At 31.4% G+C, this 25,504-nt stretch overlaps 1 protein-coding gene across 1 annotated transcript; it reads right to left on the bottom strand.

Moving 5' to 3' along the window:
* Nucleotides 1-1,649: 1,649 nt before the first annotated feature.
* Nucleotides 1,650-24,839, bottom strand: LOC143062121 (uncharacterized). Its single transcript, XM_076233932.1, has 3 exons — nucleotides 24,484-24,839; nucleotides 5,413-5,566; nucleotides 1,650-2,743 (listed from the first exon to the last, which is right to left on the bottom strand). The coding sequence occupies exons 1-3, from the start codon at nucleotides 24,527-24,529 to the stop codon at nucleotides 2,548-2,550; spliced, it is 396 nt and encodes a 131-aa protein (XP_076090047.1). The 5' UTR covers nucleotides 24,530-24,839; the 3' UTR covers nucleotides 1,650-2,547.
* Between the last annotated feature and the right edge of the window lie 665 nt (nucleotides 24,840-25,504).

Here is a 25,504-nt window from a genome sequence, read left to right as displayed (position 1 = left end):
TCAATTGTGGAGCTCGATCGACATACCTTTCAAGAGAACCTGTCATGCTGCCGAAGATGAGGGCAAACTGGTAATAAATAATATATTTGACAATGCGTGTGACATTGTTTTTGCTTTCATCCTAAGTGTAGTTTCAGATGCGGTTTCTTGTTTATCATTTACATTCTTAGTAATGAATTACATATTATAAGATAGTTAATATATTTGACAATGCTTTTGGCATTATTTATTTTGCTTTATGTTGAAGTATAGGGGTGGTTTGAGATCTCAAAAACATGTCTCAAGTCAGGAGCTTCTTGCCTTTGTTAGTTTTGTATGATTTTTAATTTTAGTTCATTTAAATATTTCAGAGTTTAGTTTGTCGTCCAATATCATTGAACTAGTATACGTTTTTGTAAAAGGGCCAGCTGAAACACGACTCCGGTGCGGGATTGGTTCGCTGTAATGAAGATATATTGGTGTTCTTTGGCGGTTTTTTTTTTGTATCTTTGACACATTCTCATTTTATTTCTCAATTTTATGAAATCATATTATGGGCATGTCATAATTTTCAATAAGAATCAATTTTTAAGCAAAATACTTTTGCTGTTTACTCAATTCATGATTCCGTTAATCAAATATATATTTACAAATATCAAATCGATAAAACAATTCGCTAGCAATTTTATGAAAATATTATATATCTCAATATTAAACTCGAATCAAACAGAGACATCAACATAACCACAATAGCAAAGTATGTCATTGCTGCTCCATACCACCAAGGAGTAACAGTTAATCAGCAGTCTAACATATAAGTTAATAAAATAAAGTTGTCTTAGATTTACTGCAGTCGAGTTTGGCCACGAGCATCACTGAAGAGACATGTATTGTCGAAATGCGCATCTGGTGCAAGAAAATTAGTACCGTCAATTTTATTACTACCACTGGGTCGATGCCTCTGCTGGTGGACTATTAGTCCCCGAGGGTATCACCAGCCCAGTAGCCAGTACTTCGGTACTGGCATGAAAAAACGGATTTTTTGTGTTATTAAAATTTCCTGTTACAAAATATTAGAAATTATTATAAATTAAGGAATGAATCTCCCTCATGCAAAGCTCTGATTCCTTTCACGGATTTGGCTATACTTTTTATAACGAGTCGAGTTTGTTGCTGTTATTCGAAAGGCAGAACATGTTGTCATTTTGGTACAAGAGCAATTCTGCCAAGAATGGGACATTTCTGCCGAAGGGTCGCACCTGGTGATAACGTGGCATAAACTTAGCATCGTAAAATCATTGAAAACTTACATTCCGCTCATACCACGACTTCAATACGAACTGATTTAATTTGAGATCTCAATGAGCGTGGTTCAACCTGGTATATTGAGACTGGGGTTTAATCGTTCACCTACAATGATACATGTGCGCATGTCTGGGAGATACATGTGTCAAGTGAATGAGAAAAAGTAGACAACGACTGTTTTCTGTTATTGAAATTCATTGTTTATTCATGTCACTTCATGTAAACAGACATATTTACATGTGCCAAACATCGAATAATAATAAAAAAATTTTGATGTACAATAATACGTGTGTGTGTATGGCTGCATATCAGAAATAAACAGTGAACATACAGATAACGACAATGTTTACTGAAATTGAAATACATTTTGTATTCTTGTAACTTTTATTTGAAGAAATATATTTACATTTAGAGTGCATATAAATATTGAAATGTATACAAAATAGTCATCATGTGAATTAATTGTTTATCGTTGTATCTAGATGTTCGTGGATCAAGATAAACGAAAGTATCTAAAAATTGAGCACAGTTAATCTTTGTTCATTTTACAAAACTATTACACTGCAAAAAGTCCATAGATCATTTAATTTCGACTGATACATAAAAAGTACAAAATTACCGAACAGAGGAAAATTCTAAACGGAATGTCCCTAAGCTAATGACAAAATCAAAAGCTCAATGCATCCAACGAATGGACAACTTTTATATTCCTGACTTTTAGGTAAAATACTCATTTCTGATAAAACAATGAACTATGTTAGGATATACAAAAAAATGCTCCAGTAGTTATTACCAATGTTATTTAAACTGATCGGGCGAAGCTTAAGTTCTAGTTTGCATAAGGACAGTCTATTTGAAGAAGTGCGTGATAAGGATGATTGCCGTTATAATTATTATTCATTTCTAATCATTTATCAGTGTCACCAAACGAATATACAAAAGAACTGAATGTGAGATATGGGACGAATACCTAGACACTGTATTGATGAATTTATCCCGAAATACCTGTTGATAGATGGACTGGTCTATGATGAACGAACCGGATAAACTCCACCCAGTCAAGTGAAATATATCAAGTAATACCTTACTTCGATTGCAATTTCATAATGCATAATCTGAAAATATTATGAAAGAAAAGTATCATTTAAAGCATTTTATGTTTTCTGCGTCGTATGATTGTTTTATTTACGTAACTAATTGCAATGATATATAAACGAAATAAATACAAATGTAATGTATTAAATATCATACAGCATACATTCATCATACTTGACAATCTAATGAGCTTATTTTAAAGTCAGCTTCTTCAGTGCTCGTTGATTGGTCCATTCTTATAAAGTTAAGGATCATTGTAAGGAATCGTCTGGAAGTTTGTGCCCTTTCTAGGTCACTTGATGACGATGTCCCGTATTGTTCATCTTCTATATTTGGTATCATTGGACATTGTGCGGCTGCCCCACTGCAAAAAAAGAAGCTTTGATAAAATAAAATTTGAAAGTTTTATCTATTTTTACATCCTTGGCTTTCAATTATCGAATCTTAGCTTTCTTGGTAAATTTTAATCAAGAAAAGCGGCCCGAACACATAACATTTATTAAATGTCATTTTAATGTTTTACTACCTTAGCGAAGCATCACATGGACTGCTGAATATTTTAATCATATTATTCATGTTATTGGTGTAAATTGTTTTTAAACTATTAAAGTATTTCATTTGATGTGAACATTACGCTAACAATAGTTGTTGAAGGTCGAATTCAGGAACATTGTCAAATTTATAGGTTAATCTTTTCATGAAGTTTATTAGTTAATCAAATTTTCATGAAGTTTATAGGTTAATAAAATTTTCATGAGATTTATATGTTAATCAAATTTAAAAGAAAATATTGATAAATTTACAGTCTCATAAAAAAAAACGATTAATTCTCAAATGTAGGATAGAATGTGATTGTAGTATGACATAAAACATTGTTTCCCGTCAATTTCAATCCTTTGTATTATTAATATGAAACAAAGTACTGAAGTACTGAACATCGGATGACTGCAAGTTCTTGTGTATAGTCTGGTTTGTTGTTATATATTATAATAATATTTGTATACTACAGTTACATATATATACAATTTTTCATTCATTTGTATATCATTATATTCTATAAAGTTAATAGTAGTATAGTGCAAGTGCATAATGGACACTCTTCTTTAATAATTCGATTTTTCTAATAGATTGGATTTGAGTAGGCCTTCATATTTTCCCGCAAAACGTTCAATCTCCATGCAGAGTTATCGGTCCTTAAGAGCAAGGACCGATAACTCTGCATGGGAGATTGCAAACGTTCTTGAGATATTCTTCCGCATGCGTTAACACACTTTTTATGTTAGTGTGTTAAGATATTAAAGATTTTTTACTGACACGTATATATTTTGCTGACGACAAAACATTTTCATATTATTAATTTATGTTCTTAAAGAATATGTTAAGGAGCACATTTGAAAAAAAACTGAAATTTATAACAAGCAATAATGTATGTTAAATTGCACTGAATAATGTCCGCGTATTTATCATGTGTATAGATCGGTTACAATCCCAACATGAACGTTACGTAATGGAAATCAATGCGACAGCAATACACCGAAATGCCCTCACGGTCATCCCATGTAAAAAGAAAGAAGATGTGAAATTATTGCTAATGAGACAACTCTCCGCAAGAGACCAAATAACACAGAAATTAAGAACTAGGGTCACTGTACAGCTCTCAACACTTTACAATACTTTATTTTGAAATTCTTAATTTTTTTTTATACATAAGTGAACTGTATAATTGAGGAATAATAATCATTCTGAAAGACATATACTATCACAATTCGATCGAAATACATGACCACAAACATTTCTATCAGAAATAGTCATGCGTTACTTCTCACAAAGTCAAATAAAACCGTTTTCATATTACCAAACTTTTTTTATTTTAAAAGTGTCTTCAAATTATTTACAAATTATATTTGCTAAGAAGTGCTATCAAAATTTCATTCCAAATGCATAACTATTAAACATCTTCTAAACGTTAAACCGTTATGTCGTCACATATTTTCATCGCTTACGCTACTCAGACATGATTAGACGATATCGTATACATACACATTCAAGACAACATGACTCTCCTTCAGTGTCATCACTTCTCACCAATCAGAGAAACTGTGAAGATGTTGTTTTCTTTTATCATGAATTATGAAGTTTTGCCTGATTGTAAACAATTTTGTTGTTAAAAGAATGGAACGTATACTCCCAAGAGTTTTAAAAACGGAGATTCTTAATACATTGCTTTTCCGCATTGAAGAGGAATATTAATATCGGTGTTAAATTGTTTTAAAGATTGTGAGATTGTCATGATAAGTAATAACAATTAATAAACATTTATAATATAAAATTTTCTCCTTTCGAGACAGATAATAAACATGGCGGGAAACTATATAAAAAAATCTGGTCTCACTATCCAGAAATTTATAAATGCAAATATAATTTGTTATATATACAGTTTTAAGAATGGTGAACTTTATTTTTTTTTATAAGCTAATATAAAAAAGAAGATGAGAGGAACCCTCGATGATGCTTTAAAGTCAACTTCACTGTTATTTATCTCAACAAAGGATTTACCTTTTTCCCTACATCCATGTTTATACAATATTAACACTATTTTGCAAAACTTTTCGAATTTTTGTTTTTTCAAATGCACTTCGTATTTGATTTGGCCCTATTATTGCATACAAGTCTTTTGATTCGAGCGTTACCGAGCTTTATGGATAAAAAATTAATCCAATTATAAGTTTGTAAGTTCTTTTTGTGTGGGTATTTATAAGCTTGGCGTGTCACTTGTTCCAATAGTGCATGTCTGGTTTAACGATTCTTTCTTGAACTCGATCTCCATAGAACATACATATTAACAAAATATTAATCAATGTAAACTCACACAACGTTGAACATTGAGCATGAGAAGATACGTGTAAAAATATGTATGGTGATTTTTTGCCAAACTTTTCACATTGTTTTTTGGTCTCTGTCGTATTTTATAACTGTTATCTCATTGGCAATCATCCCACATCTGGTATTATAATCGCAGTGTATATAACTTACTCTATTCGGTCATCTAAATAAAATCCTCTATATCGCTTCTTTCTTTCTAACTTTATTCGTAGAATACAAAATATGGTCATTGTCATTACAGGAAATCCAAACACTACCAATCCAGTTATTGTTACATATGTACTGTTTACTTCCGGTGTTGGTTCTGTAAAGAAAATGAAAAAGAAAAACGTTCGTTTAAATACAAACTTAAATACATGTGGTTCATAAGTGTTTTTCGTTTCTCGTTTTTTTTTTATATATATAGATAAGACCGTTGGTTTTCCCGTTTGAATGGTTTGACACTAGTAATTTTTGGGGCTCTCTATAGTTTGCTATTCGGTGTGAGCCTAGGCTCCGTGTTGAAGACTGTACTTTGAACTATAATGGTTTACTTTTATAAATTGTGACTTGGATTGAGAGTTGTCTCATTTGCACTCAAACCACATCTTCCTATATCTAATGAAATTGGGATGAAACTTTATGACATAAAATATTTAAGGAAAAAGGATTACCAAATGGCAAGAAAATGAATCAAATTGAAAGAGCTTTTGATCTCTAGATCTATTAAGTACACTTTCATGGAAAATGCAAAAGACTATATTTATATGATATGATGTTGTATTTAATGGTTGACTATTAATCCCGAGGGCATCAGCAGTCCGTAGTCAGTACTTCAATTATAAAACTGCCTATTCTAGAGGTGGCGTGAATCAGATGTGCATACTTGAAAATTCCAAAGATCTTTTAGAGTACATATAATCTAACTCTCTTTCATCTTGTAATAGTATTAAAACATTTGACTTTTTTCACTTTATACAAGTATTCCACATTCTAAACTAAAAGACAAATTGAAAGAGCTAGTATTGCTTTGTTTCATAAAAAAAAATGGTCAACGAAGATACAAGTATCTTGTCTTAGGAAGGGATAACTTCTACTTTGTAAAGGATTTCTCCGATTCAAACAAAAAATTCTCTGAAACTGACATTATCAAGATGCTTGATTTCTTGATTGAAAACATATTTGTTACGTTCGGAGGACGTGTTTTTCAACAAACTATCGGCATTCCAATGGGAACGAATTGTGCCCCTCTTCTTGCCGACTTGTTTCTTTATTATTATGAGGCTGAACTTCTTAGGAATAAAAATTTGAAGTTAGCAATATCCTCTAACTCTACTTTCCGCTATATAGATGATGTTCCTTCACTAAATAATTCAAATTTTGGTGGCTATGTCGAACGCATCTATCCCATTGAACTAGAGATAAAGGATACAACAGATACAGTTTAGTTGACCTTAATATCGTAACTTACATCCAGACATTGACAATGAGGATCGATTGAAAACAAAACTTTACGACAAAAGAGAGGATTTCAGCTTTCCAATTCTGAACTTTCCATTTCTAAGTAGCAACATTCCAGCAGCACCTGCATACGGTGTATATATCTCCCAATTGATACGATATTCCAGTGCATGCATTTCCTATAATGATTTTCCTGAGAGAGGGTTGTTGCTCACAAGGAAGCTATCAAATCAAGAGTTCCAAATGGTGAAGTTGAAATCATCTCTTCGTAAATTTTACGGATGCCATCACGAGTTGGTTGACCGTTATGGAATAACCGTTTCAGAAATGATATCGGATATGTTCCTTACGTCGTTACTATAATCCCCTTCCTTTTCATAAATGTGACCTACCGAATTATACTATTTACCGGATTTGTTATCTCATAAGCTTCACGACGAGTGCCACATGTGGAGCAGGATCTGCTTACCCTTCCGGAGCACCCGAGATCACCACTAGTTTTTGGTGGGGTTCGTGTTGTTTATTCTTTAGTGTTCTATGTTATGTCGTGTGTACTATTGTTTGTCTGTTTGTTCTTTTCATTTTTAGCCATGGCGTTGTTTATTTTCGATTTATGTGTTTGACTGTCCCTCAAGTATCTTTCGTCCCTCTTTTACATGTTTGCTGTCTGATTCCTTTCATAAACTGGTATGATTCAACCTCTTCCAATTAGCTATTTTCAAACCATTTCAAAATTTCCGTTTTTTGTCAATCTTTTATTAGATTGAGTCGTTACAATACATTCTGATGACATTCAATCCTAATTATTTATAAATCTAGCGTACAAAACGGTAATTATCAGATTGTAAATGTAGGATTTCTGTCGTTGCTAATTGGCTACATAATTTGACGTTAACCCCACATTTCCTTATATGCTTATTTTGCCTACTAGTATATTCAAAGAGCAACATTATTGAATAAGGTATTGTTGTATGAAAGGTGCGACTCAAGGCTACGGTCTGCAAAAATGAATGAGATGAAACACACATTTAACACGGAAGAGGAAGATCTAGATGATCGTTTAGAGTAGTATGCTTATATCAGCTCATTCTGAAGTGATATGTTATTGACATTTGTATCTTTTCAAGTAAGTAACGTGAATTCAGTTTAATATTTGTTTAATAAGCATGTTTATAACTCCCTCAATCGATGTTGATCGTATGACTGTTTTCTTTTGGATTACATTTGGTTTTGTTCTGTTTTAAGAAACATAAAGTGCAACAGGCTTTATTTTACCCCTTTGAATTGTAATTATTATAAATCAATAAGATAACAACATACATGTGATTGCAAGACATAAGGCAATAAGATACATTGTGTACCAATGCCTATATCATAATGAGTCTGTGATACATATCTATTTTTGCTCACGAATATCTGTATAATTGGCCAATTAAGGTCAACAACATCAAATATGACTTGCTTATGTTTTCAACTTACAATTACTTCTGCACTTTAAAGTGTTCAGATTATATCATTATAGTTTGTTTATGAAGAAAACCAACTTCATTTAGAATGATTAGAAATAAACTCAAAATAGATACCAGGATTGAAATTTTATATTTACATCAGACGCGCGTTTCGTATATAAAAGACTCATCAGTGACGCTTGAATAGAAAAATGTTTAAAAGACCAAATAAAGTACGAAGTTGAAGAGCATTGTGGACCAAAAATTCCTTAACGTTTTGCCAAATACAGAAAACGATCTATTTACAACCTCAGGTGCAAGATAACAGATCCCATCGTACCATCTCCATAACATTCTTTATTCATGTAAAATAGAAAAAATGCCTAAAGACCGACTAGTTTAGAAAGAAGGTACCACTGGGACAACATGTTTCCATATAGATTTCAAGACCCCAATATAGTCCTCTGGTTATAATTTATATTCTACATTATGATGAAAGCAAAAAAAAATAAATTTTCAAAACAAAAGTTGATCTTAGATTATTTATCAACTTTCCTTCTCTTGTTTAATTTGTCTGTTTTGTCTTTTAAATCATTGACTCTAAACTGTTTCTTTTGAATTTTCTCGCTTCAAATGAATCTTTATCTTTCAAACTTTCAGTCCTTATAGGAAAATATGCCATAATATATTCATTTAGTTGTAAAGAAAAAATGATAAGAATAAACAAAACAAACTTACAGGCATAGCTTAGACATCGGATCTGTATTTAGTCAGAATATGGTGTAGGTTGGTCCATATAAGGAACATTGGGTGTCAGTCAGATTATCATTTATATGAAATAATGACAAATGTAGGCATACATAAAGGCAACAGTAGTATACCGCTGTTCAAAATTCTTAAATCGATAGAGAAAAAACAAATGCGGGTTACAAACTAAAACTGAGGGAAACTTATCTAATATAAGAGAACAACGACACAACAGAGACACAACACCGAAATGTAACACACACATAAACGAACTATAATGTAACAATGGCCATTTTCCTGACTTGATACAGGGCATTTTACGAAAAAATGGCGGAATGAACCTGGTTTTATGGCATGCCAAACCTCCAACTTTAATGGCAGTGTTAATTTGGGCGTCACTGGTAAGTCGTGTGTGGATGAGGCGCGTTTTTGACGTATTGAATTTTAAACCTAATGCCTTTTGTAATCTATTATTCATGTGTTTCTTTGCCTAATACGTTCTCCTATTTATTTGTATTACAGTCCTGTAATATTATGTTGTCATTTTAATGTTATATTTAACAATGCCATTAAAGTGCGAGGTTTGGCATGCCACAAAACCAGGTTCAACCCACAATTTTTTTCTTTAAAAATGTCCTGTACCAAGTCAGGAAAATGGCCATTGTTATATCATAGTTCGTTTCTGTGTGTGTATAATATATTTACGTTGTGTCGTTTGTTTTCTCCTATATTTGAGTGTGAATTCACATTACTATAACACGTGTCACGGTACTTTTCTATCCCAAATTCATGTGTTTGGGTTTGGTGTTGTGTTTGTTGTTCTCATCGGATTTTTTTCTAGTGCTTAGTCTGTTTCTGTGTGTGTTACATTTTAATGTTGTGTCCTTGTTCTCCTCTTATATTTAATGCGTTTCCCTCAGTTTTAGTTTGTTTCTCCGATTTTGTTTTTTGACCATAAATTTACGTGTTTTGAACAGCGGTATACTACTGTTGCCTTTATATATAACATTAAAATGACAACATTACACGACAGGGTTACATGAATAAACAGATTAATGGGAGAAAATATAGGACAGAGAAACAAACGAATAATAGCCATCAAAAGGTTACAGGTTAAAAAACATTAGTATACGCCAGACGCGCACTACGTCCGCATGTTTGTCGGATATGGACAAAATTATCATTATTACAATTGTCGGATATGGAGAAATTTTTATCATAATTCATTTCATTTTGCACAGTGTGATAAATGTTTAGTCGTTCATCTTCCAATATGGTTTGATACACATTTCTCATAGCCATTTCCTTGAATTCGTGTTTTTTGTGGTGTTCATGCTTTTGTTAATGTTTCAATGCAATTTTTTTTCTCTTTTCCTTATTCATTTGTATGATTTTTTTTAATAAATGAATTCAAACCATCACAAAAAAAACTCTTTGACTACCTTCTAAACTGGACCAAAAGTACAAAACTGTAATATTAAATATTCTGAATGTAAGACAGAATAGGAGATTAGAAAACAAATATTATGCTGCAGGTATTAATTTCCTTAACAAATATTTGTTTTTGGGAAGATGAATTGTTTAAAATAAATTTATAGGTTGTACTCTTAAGAAAAAAAGGTTTGAGGATATAAAATAATAAGTCAAAGTTTTTTTTTAAAGAAGACGTTTTTGTCAAGAGATTTCTGATTCTTTCTTTACAGATATTAATAGAGTGTAAATTATGTCTACATTATATTTACAAATAAATCTCGTGTTCTTTAGAAATTTGTTTTTATTATCGTTTGCCCGTTAGTTATTGTGAACAATTCAACATAGCATGTATATACCAGATGACAGCCATGTTTTATATACTATAAAACCGCCTTGATTTCAAACATGTTTGGATTTTTTTGTGTGATAACGCCTCTTTCAGTGCCATTTCCAATATTATAACGACCAGTTTTTCGTCCGATTCACAACTCACCGGGAGCTATCTAGTTAATCTGGTCTTAACTTATTCACTGATTATTAAAGATGATCCATGTACGTTCATCTTTAGAAGTCACCTCTTATGTTATAATTGTGTAATTGTCTGTATTGGCTCGGTTGTTTTCAAGAAGGTATACACTACATTTCATTCTTTTGTCATGTAAAACAATGACTGAAATTTTAAACATTTTTAGTTTGGGGGAATTTGTACCAAAATTAAAAGCCTTTTTTTATTCATGAATGGTTCAAAAACACATGTGCTTACAGTATAAAATTCAGTTGGCGATACAGCCCTCTTAAAATCTTCGTTCACTATATAATTGCAATATGATACATATCTACAAAAGAGGGACGAAAGATACCAAAGGGACAGTCAAACTCATAAATCTAAAACAAACTGACAACGCCATGGCTAAAAATAAAAAAGACAAACAAACAACAGCACACATGACACAACATAGAAAACTAAAGAATAAACAACACGAACCCCACCAAAAAACTAGGGGTGATTTCAGGTGCCCCGGAAGGGTAAGCAGATCCTGCTCCACATGTGGCACCCGTCGTGTTGCTTATGTGATAACAAATCCAGTAAATAGTCTAATTCGGTAGGTCACATTTATGAAAGGGAAAGGGATTGTAGTAACGACGTAAGGAACTTATCCGATATCATTTCTGAAACGGTTATTCCATAACGGTCAACCAACTCGAGATGGCGTTCGTAAACTTTACGAAGGGATGATTTCAACTTCACCATTTGGAACACTCTTGGTTTAATAGCTTCCTTGTGAGCAGCAACCCTCTATCAAGAAAATCATGATAGGAAATGCAAGCACGGGAATATCGTATCAATGCTGCTGGAATGTTGCTACTTAGAAATGGAAAGTTCACAATTGGAAAGCTGAAATCATCTCTTTTGTCGTATGTTTTCAACCGACCCTCATTGTCAATTGTCATTGTCTAGATGTAAGTCAAGATATGAGGTCAACTTAACTGTACCTGTAGTATCCTTTATCTCTTAGCTCGATGGGATAGATGCGTTCCACATAGTCACCCAATTTTAAATTATTTAGTTAAAGAACATCATCTTGTTCAAAGTGTACTCTCATATAAAAAGTTTCTAAAGAAAAGCCCTGAGTATTTACAACTGTCAACAGATAGACCTACAACAAACTCATATAAACATGTTACAACAGAAAATGATATTTGGTCAGAAAAATTTAAGAATACAATCCTATTCTACGAACCATGTCAACAAAAGTTTATTGTAAGACGTATATATAAATAAGATGAATATTTGTTATAGTAATTGAATGATACTTGCATATTCAGAACAACATAGTCTATAACATTGCACTCATAAAATTTTCAAAAAACCTTAAAAACTGTTGGTATGTAACAACGTATTAGATTTTAGCGAGAGAAATTTATGTATTACTAAAACATTATTACACCAGGGTTTTCGATATCACAAACTAGTCAAAACATTTACAAAATGTTATCATCGGTATAAGGAAATAATTCGGAAATATAACCCAACATGCAGACATCTTATACGTTCAGGTATTTCACATCCAATCTTTTATGGTAATATTCTTACAAAGCACAAAAATGTCAGTATTCACCTCAAAAGCTTTATTAAGAAGGGAAATAGTTACGATACTGTTGTCAGGTCATTAAAGATTGCATATTTTGGCTTTAATATTGATTCACTTATAGGGTCTTTGCATCGGAACTAAACACATTTATTTAAAAAAAAACCAGTTGTTGGCATGACACGGGTTATGTTCTTCTCATATATTTTATGATAGTATGATACTAAACCCCTAACTGGAGGGATTGTGCCTGATATTCATATGATGAAGACATAATCTTTCAATCAGTTTAATTGAGTTCTTGAGCTGGCATGTCAGTTAACTGCTAGTAGTCTGTCGTTATTTGTGTATTATTGTCATTTTATTTATTTTCTTTTGTTACATCTTCTGACATCGGACTCGGACTTCTCTTGAACTGAGCTTTAATGTGCGAGTTCTTATGCGTTTACTTTTTTACGTGTATATTCTATGAAACAACATTCCAGCAGCACCTGTATACGGAGTATATTTCTCCCAATTGATTCGACATTCTCGGACTTGTATTTCCTATCATGATTTCTTTGATAGAGGGTTACTGCTCACAAGAAAGATATTAAACTACTTAGTCCTTGTTTTTCTATAGATATATGAAGATGTGATAGTATTGCCAATGAGACAACTCTCCACCCAAGTCACAAGTTATAAAAGTAAATCATTATAGGTCAAGGTACGGTCTTCAACACAGAACCTTGGCTAACACCGAACAACAACTAATGAAGGACACCAAAACATTATAATATAAACTAGCGTAAAACCATTCAAACGGGAAAACAAAGTTGAACGGTCTTATCTATATAAAACACTTATGAACCACATAAACAAACGACACCCACTGCACATCGGATTTCTGTTTGTGGTTTTCTTTTCTTGTATCTTTGGCCTCTATTTTAGTACCACTTTAAAATCTTTTGATGATGTAAACAACAGTATATTTTTTCCGAAAATTTGCTACCTATCTCAATTAGATTAAATCGTAAAGGATCATAATGTTTGTTGTAACATTAGGAGAAAAACAATCGAAGACAGCACTTAACCAAATTGATAAATGAATTGCTAACATTTTCGATTTGATCTGAGTTAGATAAAACTGATAGATTGTTTTCTTTATTATTCTAAAGTGTTATGTAATTCAGCTAATTGATATTGATGCCTGGTTTTCATTAAATTCTTCATACGAATGAAACAATTTTTTTTTATTGTGATAAATTTCCAATTTTTGAACAAAAAAGTAAAAATAAGGTTAACAAGAACGTCTATGTTGTCATGATATAGATAACATAATGCTTATTAATCAGATTAATACCTCCAAGGAAGGCTGCAGATGATGTGGTATACAAATGTGATGCAACGACGTGTTATGTCGACAAGGGAAGTTATGATCGACGCAAGAAATTTGGAAACACTATCATAAGAAGTGCAAAGATCCGTCAAAGTTTTACACGAGGGGAAAATTAATTTTCAAATCAATATCCCAAAATCATACCATACAAATAGTCTTTTCATTTTTTGCTAGGTTTACAAGGGTTCAAAATATCGTCTTAATGAAAATAGTGTAAAACATGTACTGCCGTATGACAAGTGACTTATATCAAAAACAAACCACCGGGCATTTAACTTCTTTTGAGTCCGAATGAAATTATGTCGTGTAATACTTTACAATAAGCTGTTATCAATATATCGCATTTAACATTCTTAATAAAGTCGTAAGAATAAACATCAATGAATGAATATAAATGACAAGTATGTGCAAACCATAAATGAGAAGAAAAAGATACCAAGTAATTATTTCAAATGTTCAGAAACCGTCGTTTAGCACAAAGAAATAAATCAAGCTATTAATCAAGCAATCGTATTTACTGAAATCACGAACATAAACTGATATATAGAAATTGTATATCAATGAGTCAACCGAATATCAAAAACGAGAGAAAGAAACTAGTAAATAAGAAAGGATAAAATGTGTCATCTTGGTATCTAAAATAATTATTGAAGTATCAAAGAAGTAATGTCTTCTTGAGCGCTTAAATTGATATTGGTACTTATGAAATAGAATAAGCATTACAAATTAAACTAGGATTTTCCCCATTGTAATACATTGGTGCTATATTAAACTTGATGATTTATTTGCATTATCACCAAAACAAACATCAAAATATCCCATACTCACTGAATATCATTTATCATCAAACAATAAAGAATCTACTGTTGTGCATTGATGATGTTTCTTTCAAAGAAAATATTATTGACGAACTATTTTTAACTATATAATTGATGATATAAGACATGTCCGTCTATGTAATTCATATTAATAACCACATCATCAGGTGCATTAGAAAAACATAGACGAACTCAATTCTGTCGTTTGAAATATTTTTACCACAGATATATTCCACAATTTATTCTTGTTTTTTCCTTGTCACTTGAGGAGCAGGCTCTTCTTCCCCTTCTGGAGCACCTGTTATACTGCCGATGATAATGTTATCACTTTAAAATATATATGGAAATGCTTTTGGCATCTTTTTTGCTTTCATCTTAAAATGTGGTTTCAAATGCGGTTTTTTTGTTTATTTTTTACATTCTTAATAATGAATTACACATTTTAAGACTGGCATATCATAAATTTCCCTAATAGCAACCCTCAATTTTATTTTGAGCAATATACTGCTACATTTTACTCAACTCACATTTTCTAAATCAACAGAGATACTTTTTGAGAATAGCATATGGCTTTTTCAATATCGCATCAAACTGAAACATCAATATAATCCAAAGAGCTCTACTTAATAATTTTATTATATACGTGTACCTAAAGTACAGCTAGATAAGAATTTGTTTCTGGGTGAAGTTACGTAAAACATAAATAAGGGGTTTGATACCTTTACTGATATCGATTACATGACATCATGCAGATAAATGGTTTGATCATAAGCATTTGTAACCTTGATTGATATCGATATCATCATGGCTGGCTGATGCAGCATGATTTCCATCGAATATATTACGCATACCGTATTTGTGTCTTTACTACGAAGTATATAATAAAAACATTTATCATTTACTTGTAGAAAATACTGTTATAATTTACCCCCTCTTAAAACTAATTTGTAAATTTATGTATTCATTAAATTAAAGGCATTGTCTTAGCCGGATGACATGACTTTCGTTATGAACTGCTTCTGGTTAATCAATGAATGTCCTTCGCATAGTTTGCCAAATCAATATAAAAAAAAATGGTATGAAAAGACAACTTCAAAAGATTTTGGCATTTGCGACGTCTAGATGCTATTATCTATTGGCAACGCATAAAGTATTTTTTTTTTTCAAATCTGACATCGAAAAGCTTGAGCCAAGAGCTGTGTTTGCCTAGTTTAAATATTTTGAAACCATAGTATGTAAATGGAGACGGTATGTTCACGAATCGTGTTGGTCCTTTTTATTAAAAATTAGAAAGCATTTAACATAATTTATATTCCTTTATAGATGTTTATTTGGACAACAAAACATATAACCAAAACCTCTCTTCAAAATGGCCTCGTAGGTTAAATATATCAAAAGGAACCTCTCAGTTTCACGGGTTTGGCTATACTTTTTGGACCTTTTGGATTAAAGCTCTTCATCTTTTATATAAGCTTTGGATTTCAAATATTTTGGCCAGGAGCATCACTGAAGAGACATGTATTGTCGAAATGCGCATCTGGTGCAACAAAATTGGTACCGTTAATTTTATTAGATTATATCACCTATTTTCTTTATCATTAGAAATAGCATGATATCAAAAATTCTTTTGAACTTAACTTTTTTGGTTATTTGAAGAAAACCTTTAATCATGCCGTCTCCTTAACAGAACGTATGAACTAAACATCTGTACTCTACAAAACATGATTGTAATACCATTGGGAACAGACAGTTCATCAACAGTATGATACATAAGTTAAAAAAATGTTGTTTAGACGGTGATTTACTGTGAATATCAGGATTAATCTTTATAAGGTCAGCTCAGTCTATATAAAGAATGTAACTAGAACAAATGTCGTGCGTACTTAAAATTCTATCATACTTTAATAAAATATTTATATCTATTCTTACTGTTGAAACTCGGATCTATTGTTAAAATGGCAAAATTGGATATATGCCAATTGTCGGAAATCTAGGTCAAAGACTAATGACTTTTTGAAAGTTCATCATTTAGAATATTAATTTGAAATTTATTGTAAAAACATTTTCGCTTCATAAATTTTCCGGGAATAGTTCTTACACAATACAATGATAATTAAGATATGATTGTAATCAGAATAAAATATTTAATGAATTTTCAAAAATCGAAACAATATGACGAATTATAAATGTATATAACAGTTTGTGACATGCAACAGAAAAACAACAGCAATATATTCATCATTACATGGGACAACATTATGTAAATAGACAATATAGGGAAAAATCATTAGCCTTCATTACTTAAATAAAAAAAAACTAAATATTGAATAAAAAACTCTGTTTGGAATTCGGGAATTGTAAAATGTTACTGAGCTACTAATAACGCTTACCTCCAAGTACTCAAACATAACATAGTTTCACTATCCGCCCCACTGTCTTTGCTTTTGAGACAATGAGAATTCAAGATCAATGTATATAGTGTTTTTTTTAAATCAAATTGGAAATTTTTCGTTTTAGAACTGCCTTTTTTTTTTAATTTCTCTGATATCTGTTAGTACCTCTGCACGTGTTGTTTTATTTTTTTTATATTATAATATTAATAGTCACTAATACTATAACACTATATCTATATTTTATGGAAATCAACCTTAAATCTTTATAAACAAACTTTTGATGATCAGGAGCCGATTTCACAAAAAAAAAGTATACTGATTTGTTCATGACTGAAGACTAATCTTAGTCGTATTTTTTTTTTGTGAAATCGACTCCAGGGTTTCAAAACAAAATAACACTCTCTTTTGTAAGACGAAATGTTATTTGATTTCTTTTTTTTTTTAAATAATTAGGGAAAAATACATACATGTAACTGTCCTCAGCAGATTTAAATACTGCCACTACTTGCATAAAAAGCGATTATAAAACAATACATGTATAAGCAATGCCATAAAGAAACCTATTTCATTTGTAAACATTTTCTCCATATTTAGTTTAGAGTAGGATTACAAATCGAACAACCTATATACAAACATACGTTTTAACTTAAGGTAACACAATTCAAAAATGTTATACCTCCAATTCCCCAGTTTTAAAATGCTGTAACTTTCTTTACGCTTGAAAATTTATGAAAGTGGTATTTATGGATGGGTAATAGATTACTCTTCAAATTAATGCAATGTAAGTATTATACAACAATAATGTAATCAATTATGATGTTTTCTGTGACTACAAAATTTTACAAAAAATTTCCACATTCAATTAAAATTAGCTTCTTCGTGGTTATTCCCAGAGGGTTGATTTTGTTATATGTTGGTCATAAAGCCAAAAGTGTGTCTCAGATTTAGGATAGAATGTATAGATCAAATTTTACACCTAATCAAACATTTTCTACTTTAATGTTGTAAGGATGTTTATACTAATTACTAATTTATGAGAGATTGGAATACGATAGTGATAACTTTTGACATTCTTTTGTAGTTCCTGCTGTGTTGATTACGATTTCGTAAATTTTTCCTATATATTTATAGAGATGATAGAGCAAAATACATGCAAGTGAACTGACTAAGATTTTGCCATTAATTTCATAATAATTGATTATATAATGATTGCATAACACAAATAGTACATTCATTTAAAAGATTAATCTTTTATCTATCTATATATAATTCTTTTATTAATTATATTGAGTCTTAAGAAAAAGAAAGCAACAGTATTTTAAAGGTTTGAGATTGGAAGTAAAAAAAATCTTTGTATTGTGCTACCTTGATAGAAAATAGGGACAATCAAACTCATTAATTAAAAAACTACTGAAAAGGGCATACCTAAAACGTAAAAAAACAGACAAACAATAGTAGAGAACATAGAAAAGTCTTGACAGTATAATTTTTGTTCTTCATCGGAAGAAGTAACATAATCTTAAGAGATCATCATGGAATTTTAGTTCTTTTGCAATTACTATACCGTCTCCTTTTCAGAATATATCGGCAGGAAATTCGTAAGCAGCAAAACGTCGATAATACATTTGGGGGCTTATATATCAACAGCAGTCAAATAGATGCTACGAATGTAAAACAAATTAAAAACATCCGTCGTGGTAGATATACTACTATATACATTGCGTGCAATGCTAATATTTATGACAGCTTAGAAAAATAAGGGCGACAGATACCAGAAGGACAGTCAAACTCATAGATCTAAAGTAAACTGAAAACGCCATCACTTAAACTGAAAAGACAAACAGACAACCTTATTTTACAGAGGTTGCTTTAGAACAAGTGAACAAAATTAATATCAGATTTCAAAAATGTTTTTGACCTAGTCTAAGTATACAAATCCTTTATCTAGCGCTACCATGTCACAACTTGTCAAAAAACATATCAAAAATAGCAATTATCAGAAATCTTGAACAGAGTCATTATCATTTTATTCATAACGCAATTATTTGTTCTTTAATACAAATTACAGGCATAGTTCTTCCACAATACAATGGTAATTGAAATATTGTTATATCCAGTCTATCAATGTTAATCGATACAATGCCTTTATAAACATCATATGCTGGATTGTTTATAATGGTTTGTGACAACTAACAGGATATAACGGAATCAACATTTTAACAACAAAACTGCAACGCTGTAGTAAATGTACCCACCCGCTATGTAATCTCGAATAAATTCAGTATAGGAAAAGACAAGCGAAAGATACCAAATGGCCATTCAAACTCATAAGTCGAAAATAAATTGACAGAGCCATGGTTAAAGGTTAAAAAGACTAACATGATTCGAGCGTCACTAGTGTGGACGAGAAATGTGTCTGGCGTACATACAGAATTTGATCCTGGTGTCTATGATGAGTTTATTTATTACATTATGAAGTGTGTTTTGAGTATTTAATTTTGATACCTGTTATTCAAGTCAGAACATGGTTTCATTGTGGTGAACAGTCCATTAAATGGCCACAGTTCAACCTCAACCACCAAATGCCTAAATCACAATAAAGGTGACATATTGTCAATTACACATGATGTTTAGACATCAGAACAAGTATGTGATCTTGATTGCAAACGGTCTCAGTGGAATCGTGTACATACGATGCCATTCTGATAGGACAGTTAAAACTATATGGCAAAAGTTCTAGAACTCTTTTTGAAATTGTGCAATAAAATTACAGTCTGATGTGGTCAAAACAAATGGTGGCAAACGATCAACCAAATGGTCATCAAGGAGTTGAGTTCACACATTGTCTGCTATGTGAAATTTGGGGACACTCATCAGCAGAACTGCTTGGAAGAATCCCCTTGTAGCAAACACTACAGGTTTCATTATACAAATTTGTTTTAAAATCTCATTCCAATCACATTAAACTTATTAGTGCAAGCTTTGTTATTTGTTAAACCTTGCGTTGATGCTGATCCGTTTTATTTAAAACCAAATCTACGTCTGATTTTAAAGTTGTTCTGTATCAGTATAATTGATTCCAACAAAATAAACACATGGAAGATATTAGATTATTGTGTTACGATAGTGATTCGAATTAAAATTCAATCTCTACACTCCCTTGGTTTGTTGTCCGTTTGATGTGTTCCACTATGCGACTAAGCATTAAGAATGGTCGAGTACGGAGATTTAATTTTAGTTAATTTTTATAATTAAATGGCTATTAATACAACTTTATTTATAATAATAGGATGAAATCGCAAAATACATATGTAAGAAAACAAACTAGATGAAATGTGCAATGCAGTGAAAACAGAAAATGTTGATGACAAAACAAGTTGCAAGGAATTACTATCATTAATTCTTTGTCGTGATGTAAGCAAAGACACATTTTTTTAGCAGATATCATATTCCTTCAGGAGATGCAAAATTGCTATAGATTATTAACAAGTTGTAGTTCAGTTAAGGAAATTTATTCATCAGTAAAATATATTTTATTGTCTGCTAGTAGTTTGATAAATTTAACAGCTGTATTCCGATTGGCTAGTTGAATATTGTATTTTCGAAACTCGAATTCAAAAGTTTAGATATCATATACATATGTAATGTAATATTCAATTATCGAATTCCGAATTCCGACCGATACCTCCAGGCTTTCAATGAAAATTTAGATCATATTATGATTGTTGGAAGCTGTATATTAGATGAGTAAGTCGAAAAAAATAGACTAGAAAACAGTAAAGAAAACAGAAAAAAAAAATATCAGCCACGAACAGATTACTAGTAACTAAAATATATATTGAATTGTCAAATTCGCCATGTGCTCTGAAATGGTCAACAGTCACTCTATTGATGTTAATAAATATCACCCTTCCAGTTAACAAACGCATTCAGCGTCATAACTGTAGAAAACACAACAGGGTTATGATTATGTTGAATGGAACAAAAAAGATTGTACACATGTTTAAATTTTCAGAAATTCTTTTTTTTAAATCCAGGAATATAAATTTTATTTTTCACTATTGGGATGTTGTGCGTTGTTATTTTCAATGTATACATTTGTTTGTAATTCGTTTGTATTATCAGCATCAACGATTGCTGATCTAAACATTGACTTTGGATACTAGTTAACTATCAGGTTTTTGTTTCAATCCATGATTATTTTCTATATAAGAAACAATAACTACAAAGAGCTGACTGAATAGATTTGTTTCTTCAAATGCGTAAAATAAAATCAAAAATCTTTAATCTAAAAACAATGAACATCATGAATATTCTATAAATATGTACGAAACTCTACCATAATTGTTTGTAGATAAATTTTATTGTCTGAATATAACCGAAGGTTCAGTATTTTCAAACGATAATTTGACGTCATTTGAATCTATTTTATGTGGTTGATACCATGCTGTAAATGTCAACGCGTCTTCTATGATATAACAGCAACAAAAATTATAATGTTGAAAAAATTAATTGTTTTTTTATTGTTTTTTTTTTATTCATTTTATTCAACAACAAAAATGAACTTAATTGTAGTCAATTGATTATGATAAGTCAATACTGCTGTCACCATATTTTTACTATTTTACCGAAAGGGCACTAGACGTTTTAATAATCAAGTTTTGGGCTGGAATTCAGCTTACTTTGTGAAAAATCATACAGAGTCAAGGAAAAAAATACCGACGAGGATATCACTGCCATGCTGGACTTTTTAATTGACAACATATTTGTTGAATTTGGAGGTTTGGTCTTCCAACAGACTATTGGAATCCCAATGAGTACCGATTGCGCTCCTCTACTTGCAGATTTGTTTTTATATTCTTATGAAGCAGAATTTATCCAAGGGCTTGTACAGAAAGGAGAAAAGAAATTAATCCAGTCTTTCAATTTCACCTTTCGGTATAATGATGATGTAATGTCTCTTAATGATAATAGATTCAGTGATCACTTACATTTAATATATCCAAGTGAACTTGAAATTAAAGATACTACCGACACAGATAAATCTGCTTCATATTTAGACTTTTATCTCGAAATGACTACTGATGGTAGGTTGAATGCAAATTTTTTTTGACAAACGTGATGATTTTAATTTTCCTATAGTAAACTTTCCATTTCTGTGTAGCAACATCCCAGCGGCACCAGCATATGGAGTATATGTGTCTCAATTACGTTACTCTAGAGCTAGCTTAAAGTACGTTGATTTTGTTGAACGAGGAATACTGCTTTTCAAAAGTTGCTAAGACAGGGCTATGAATCAATCAAATTAAGGTCATCACTCAAGAAATTTTACGGTTGCCATCATGAACTGATTGGCCATTATGACAAAAGTGTGTCAAAAATTATATCTGATATTCTTCCTCAGTCATAATAACCTTCCATCATTACCGAACTGAACAAAAAAATAACACGACGGGTGCCGAATATGTTGCAGGAAATGCTTACCCTTCCGGAGCACCTGATTTCACTCCCGGTTTTAGTGGAGTCCGTGTTGTTTCTTAATTATTATTTATAACTGTTGATGTGAATGTCCTTTGGTTTTGTGAGTCTTTGTTTACTCCTTGGCTGTGATTGTTATTGTCTCTTACTGATTACCGATTATGTCTGTTTTGTTCACGCATCGTTGTAAAAATATCGCAATTGGATGCTTAGCCTTCCGGAGCACCTGAGATCACCGCTAGTTTTTGGTGGGTTTCGTGTTGTTTATTCTTTAGTTTTCTATGTTGTGTCATGTGTACTATTCTTTGTCTGTTTGTCTTTTTCATTTTTAGCCATGGCGTTGTCAGTTAATTTATGAGTTTGACTGTCCCTTTGGTATCTTTCGTTCCTCTTTCATAAAATGAGAGGTTTAGCGCTATAAAACCAGGTTCAATCAACCATTTTCGACATTTCAAAATGCCTTTACCAAGTCAGGAAAATGACAGTTGTTGTCCATTCGTTTGGTGTGTTTTATCCTATGATTTTGCCATTTGATTGAAGTCTTTCCGTGTTGAATTTTCCTCGGAGTTCATTTTTTTGTGATTTTACTTTTTTCTAATAACAAACGCCCCATATACATTGTGATACGCTTTAAACATTTCGGGTAGAAATTTGTTTAATCTAATATCTCCATCTCATAGAAAACAGAATATAATCTAAATAGACAAATATCAACCTTGAGATTTGAAAATAAAAGTAACACTCCTTTTATTAATTAAGCAGAAACGTAAATTGAGAATAAGAAAGTTAAGATACGTGGGAAAACAAAGGCATTACTTTTGATTAACTCTGGCCTTCAGCAAATTGACATAATGCAACTGAGTACTTTTAAAGTCGACTAACAGCAATAAAATCAATACATAAGAAAGAGAACCGTTTTTTCAAGAATATTAAAAAAGTCAGATCAATTACAATTGAAAAATTGCTGTGAAAGACCGGAAATCAATTTTATATTTTTAATCTTTATGAGTTTATAAATTTCGTACTTTTTTGGCCTTTTAAACACATTTTTATTTGAGCGTCACTGATGAGTCTTTTGTAGACGAAACGCCCGTCTGGCGCATATACTAAATTTCAATCCTGGTATCTGTGATGAATTTTTTTATGTAGTGTAAATCATTTGACAAACACGCAATTAAATGACACCAGACTCGGACTTCTTTTGAACTGAATTTTAATGTGCGTATTGTTATGCGTTTACTTTTATAAATTGGCTAGAGGCATAGGGGGAGGATTAATATCTCATAAACGTGTTTAACCCCGCTGTATTTTTGCGCCTGTCCCAAGTCAGGAGCTTTTGGCCTTTGCTAGTCTTGTATTATTTTTAACTTAAGTTTCTTGTGTATAATTTAGAGTTTAGTATGGCGTTCATTATCACTGAACTAGTATATATATTTATTTAGGGGCCAGCTGAAGGACGCCTCCGGGTGCGGAAATTTCTTGCTGCATTGAAGACCTATTGGTGACCTTTTGCTGTTTTTCTGTTATATGGTCGGGTTATTGTCTCTTTGACACATTCCCCATTTCCATTCTCAATTTAATCAAATGTATTTTGTTCTTTTTCAAAGATAACGCAAATATGTAACGAATCTCCATTAACTTCAATAAAGAAACGAGTGTGACATTTTTTAATAATTCATAGAAATCTCATTGCTTTATACATTTTAATGATATGAATATCTGAAAACAAAAGTAGTCTAGTTAATCTATGTTCACTACAATTTACATTTTCTCTTATTCAAAAACGTTTATAATAATAAAATTTAATAATCTAATGACTTTTTTGATTTTTATTAAAATGAATATTTTAAAACAAAAAATAACCTTTTACATATTAAATGTACATTCACTGCAATAAACTTATTCTTCAATTCTAAAAAAATGAAATCCGATTTTGTATTAGATTTAAATTCTTACCTGAAGGAGGAAGCAGATCGCTTGTATTATTAAAGAATAACTCCATATTACAGATGTCATATTAAAAAGTGGTATCCATTCAAACCAAGAAAATCTACAAAATATCAGTCCTGAATATGAATCCGGCATACTCCATTTGTTAAGAAGAATATTGTTGTACGACGTTGTCATTCACATTTATCGATCATATTTGCCATATGCAATCGCTGTTATCATGTTTTACGAAGGCTTTTCATCCAAAAGCTATCGGAGTTCGTTAAATCAACTTTTAGTAGCCTATTTCATTCAACATCAGAAATTTAAAAACACCACTTTATTTAAAAAAAAACGAGAATGCAGAAACTTAACTGAATAATGAACGTTTATGGTTAGCGAAAGTCAAGTAGTACATACAATTGTGTCAGCTATTATAGTCAAGTTTCATCCTAAGTAACATAAATCAATATATCAGCAAGTTTGATTGTTTAAACTCTGACTAGATAATGCTTCATTTACAAATTTATGGACACTTATAAGCGACGCACTAACTCTGTTCTATCGGTTTCTATGGTCTATGTTTGTATTATAACATAAAACTTTTATAATACATTACGTTTTCTATATTTTATTGGGAAAACTATATTGAATTTACATTTTGAATTCATTATATCTTGTGAAAAGAAGTGGTTAGTTAATATCGGCATCTGCATGTCCGTTTGTCAGTATACTTTGGTTGGGATTTAGTTAAAAGAATGACAATGAACACTTGGCTTAACTATCATCATAAAGATACATCGGAATAATTATATGTTTGGCAATTATAAAACAAATTCTTAACGATTATTTTCACACAATTATATTAATTTAGCATTTTTTTACATAGATTAGGACGTTGGTTTTCCTGTTTGAATGGTTTTACACAAGTATTATTATTTTTTTGGGGGGGGGCGGGGGAGCTTTATAGCTTGCTATTCGGTGTGAGCCAAGGCTTCATGTTGAAGACCGAACATTGACCTATAATGGTTTACTTTTACAAAATTGT

This window comes from Mytilus galloprovincialis, chromosome 2 (genome assembly GCF_965363235.1).
Source record: "Mytilus galloprovincialis chromosome 2, xbMytGall1.hap1.1, whole genome shotgun sequence".
NCBI lineage: Eukaryota > Metazoa > Mollusca > Bivalvia > Mytilida > Mytilidae > Mytilus > Mytilus galloprovincialis.
This window is presented reverse-complemented; position numbering and strand designations above follow the sequence as displayed.

What these genes read in the sequence shown, in the direction of transcription:
- LOC143062121 (XM_076233932.1), bottom strand. Translation starts at nt 24,529, where the DNA reads ATGGAGTTATTCTTTAATAATACAAGCGATCTGCTTCCTCCTTCAG. An exon ending in CGATCTGCTTCCTCCTTCAG is followed by an intron (nt 5,567 to 24,483) that starts GTAAGAATTTAA and finishes TTTTCTTTACAG; the next exon opens with AACCAACACCGGAAGTAAAC. An exon ending in TATTTAGATGACCGAATAGA is followed by an intron (nt 2,744 to 5,412) that starts GTAAGTTATATA and finishes CTTTTTTTGCAG; the next exon opens with TGGGGCAGCCGCACAATGTC.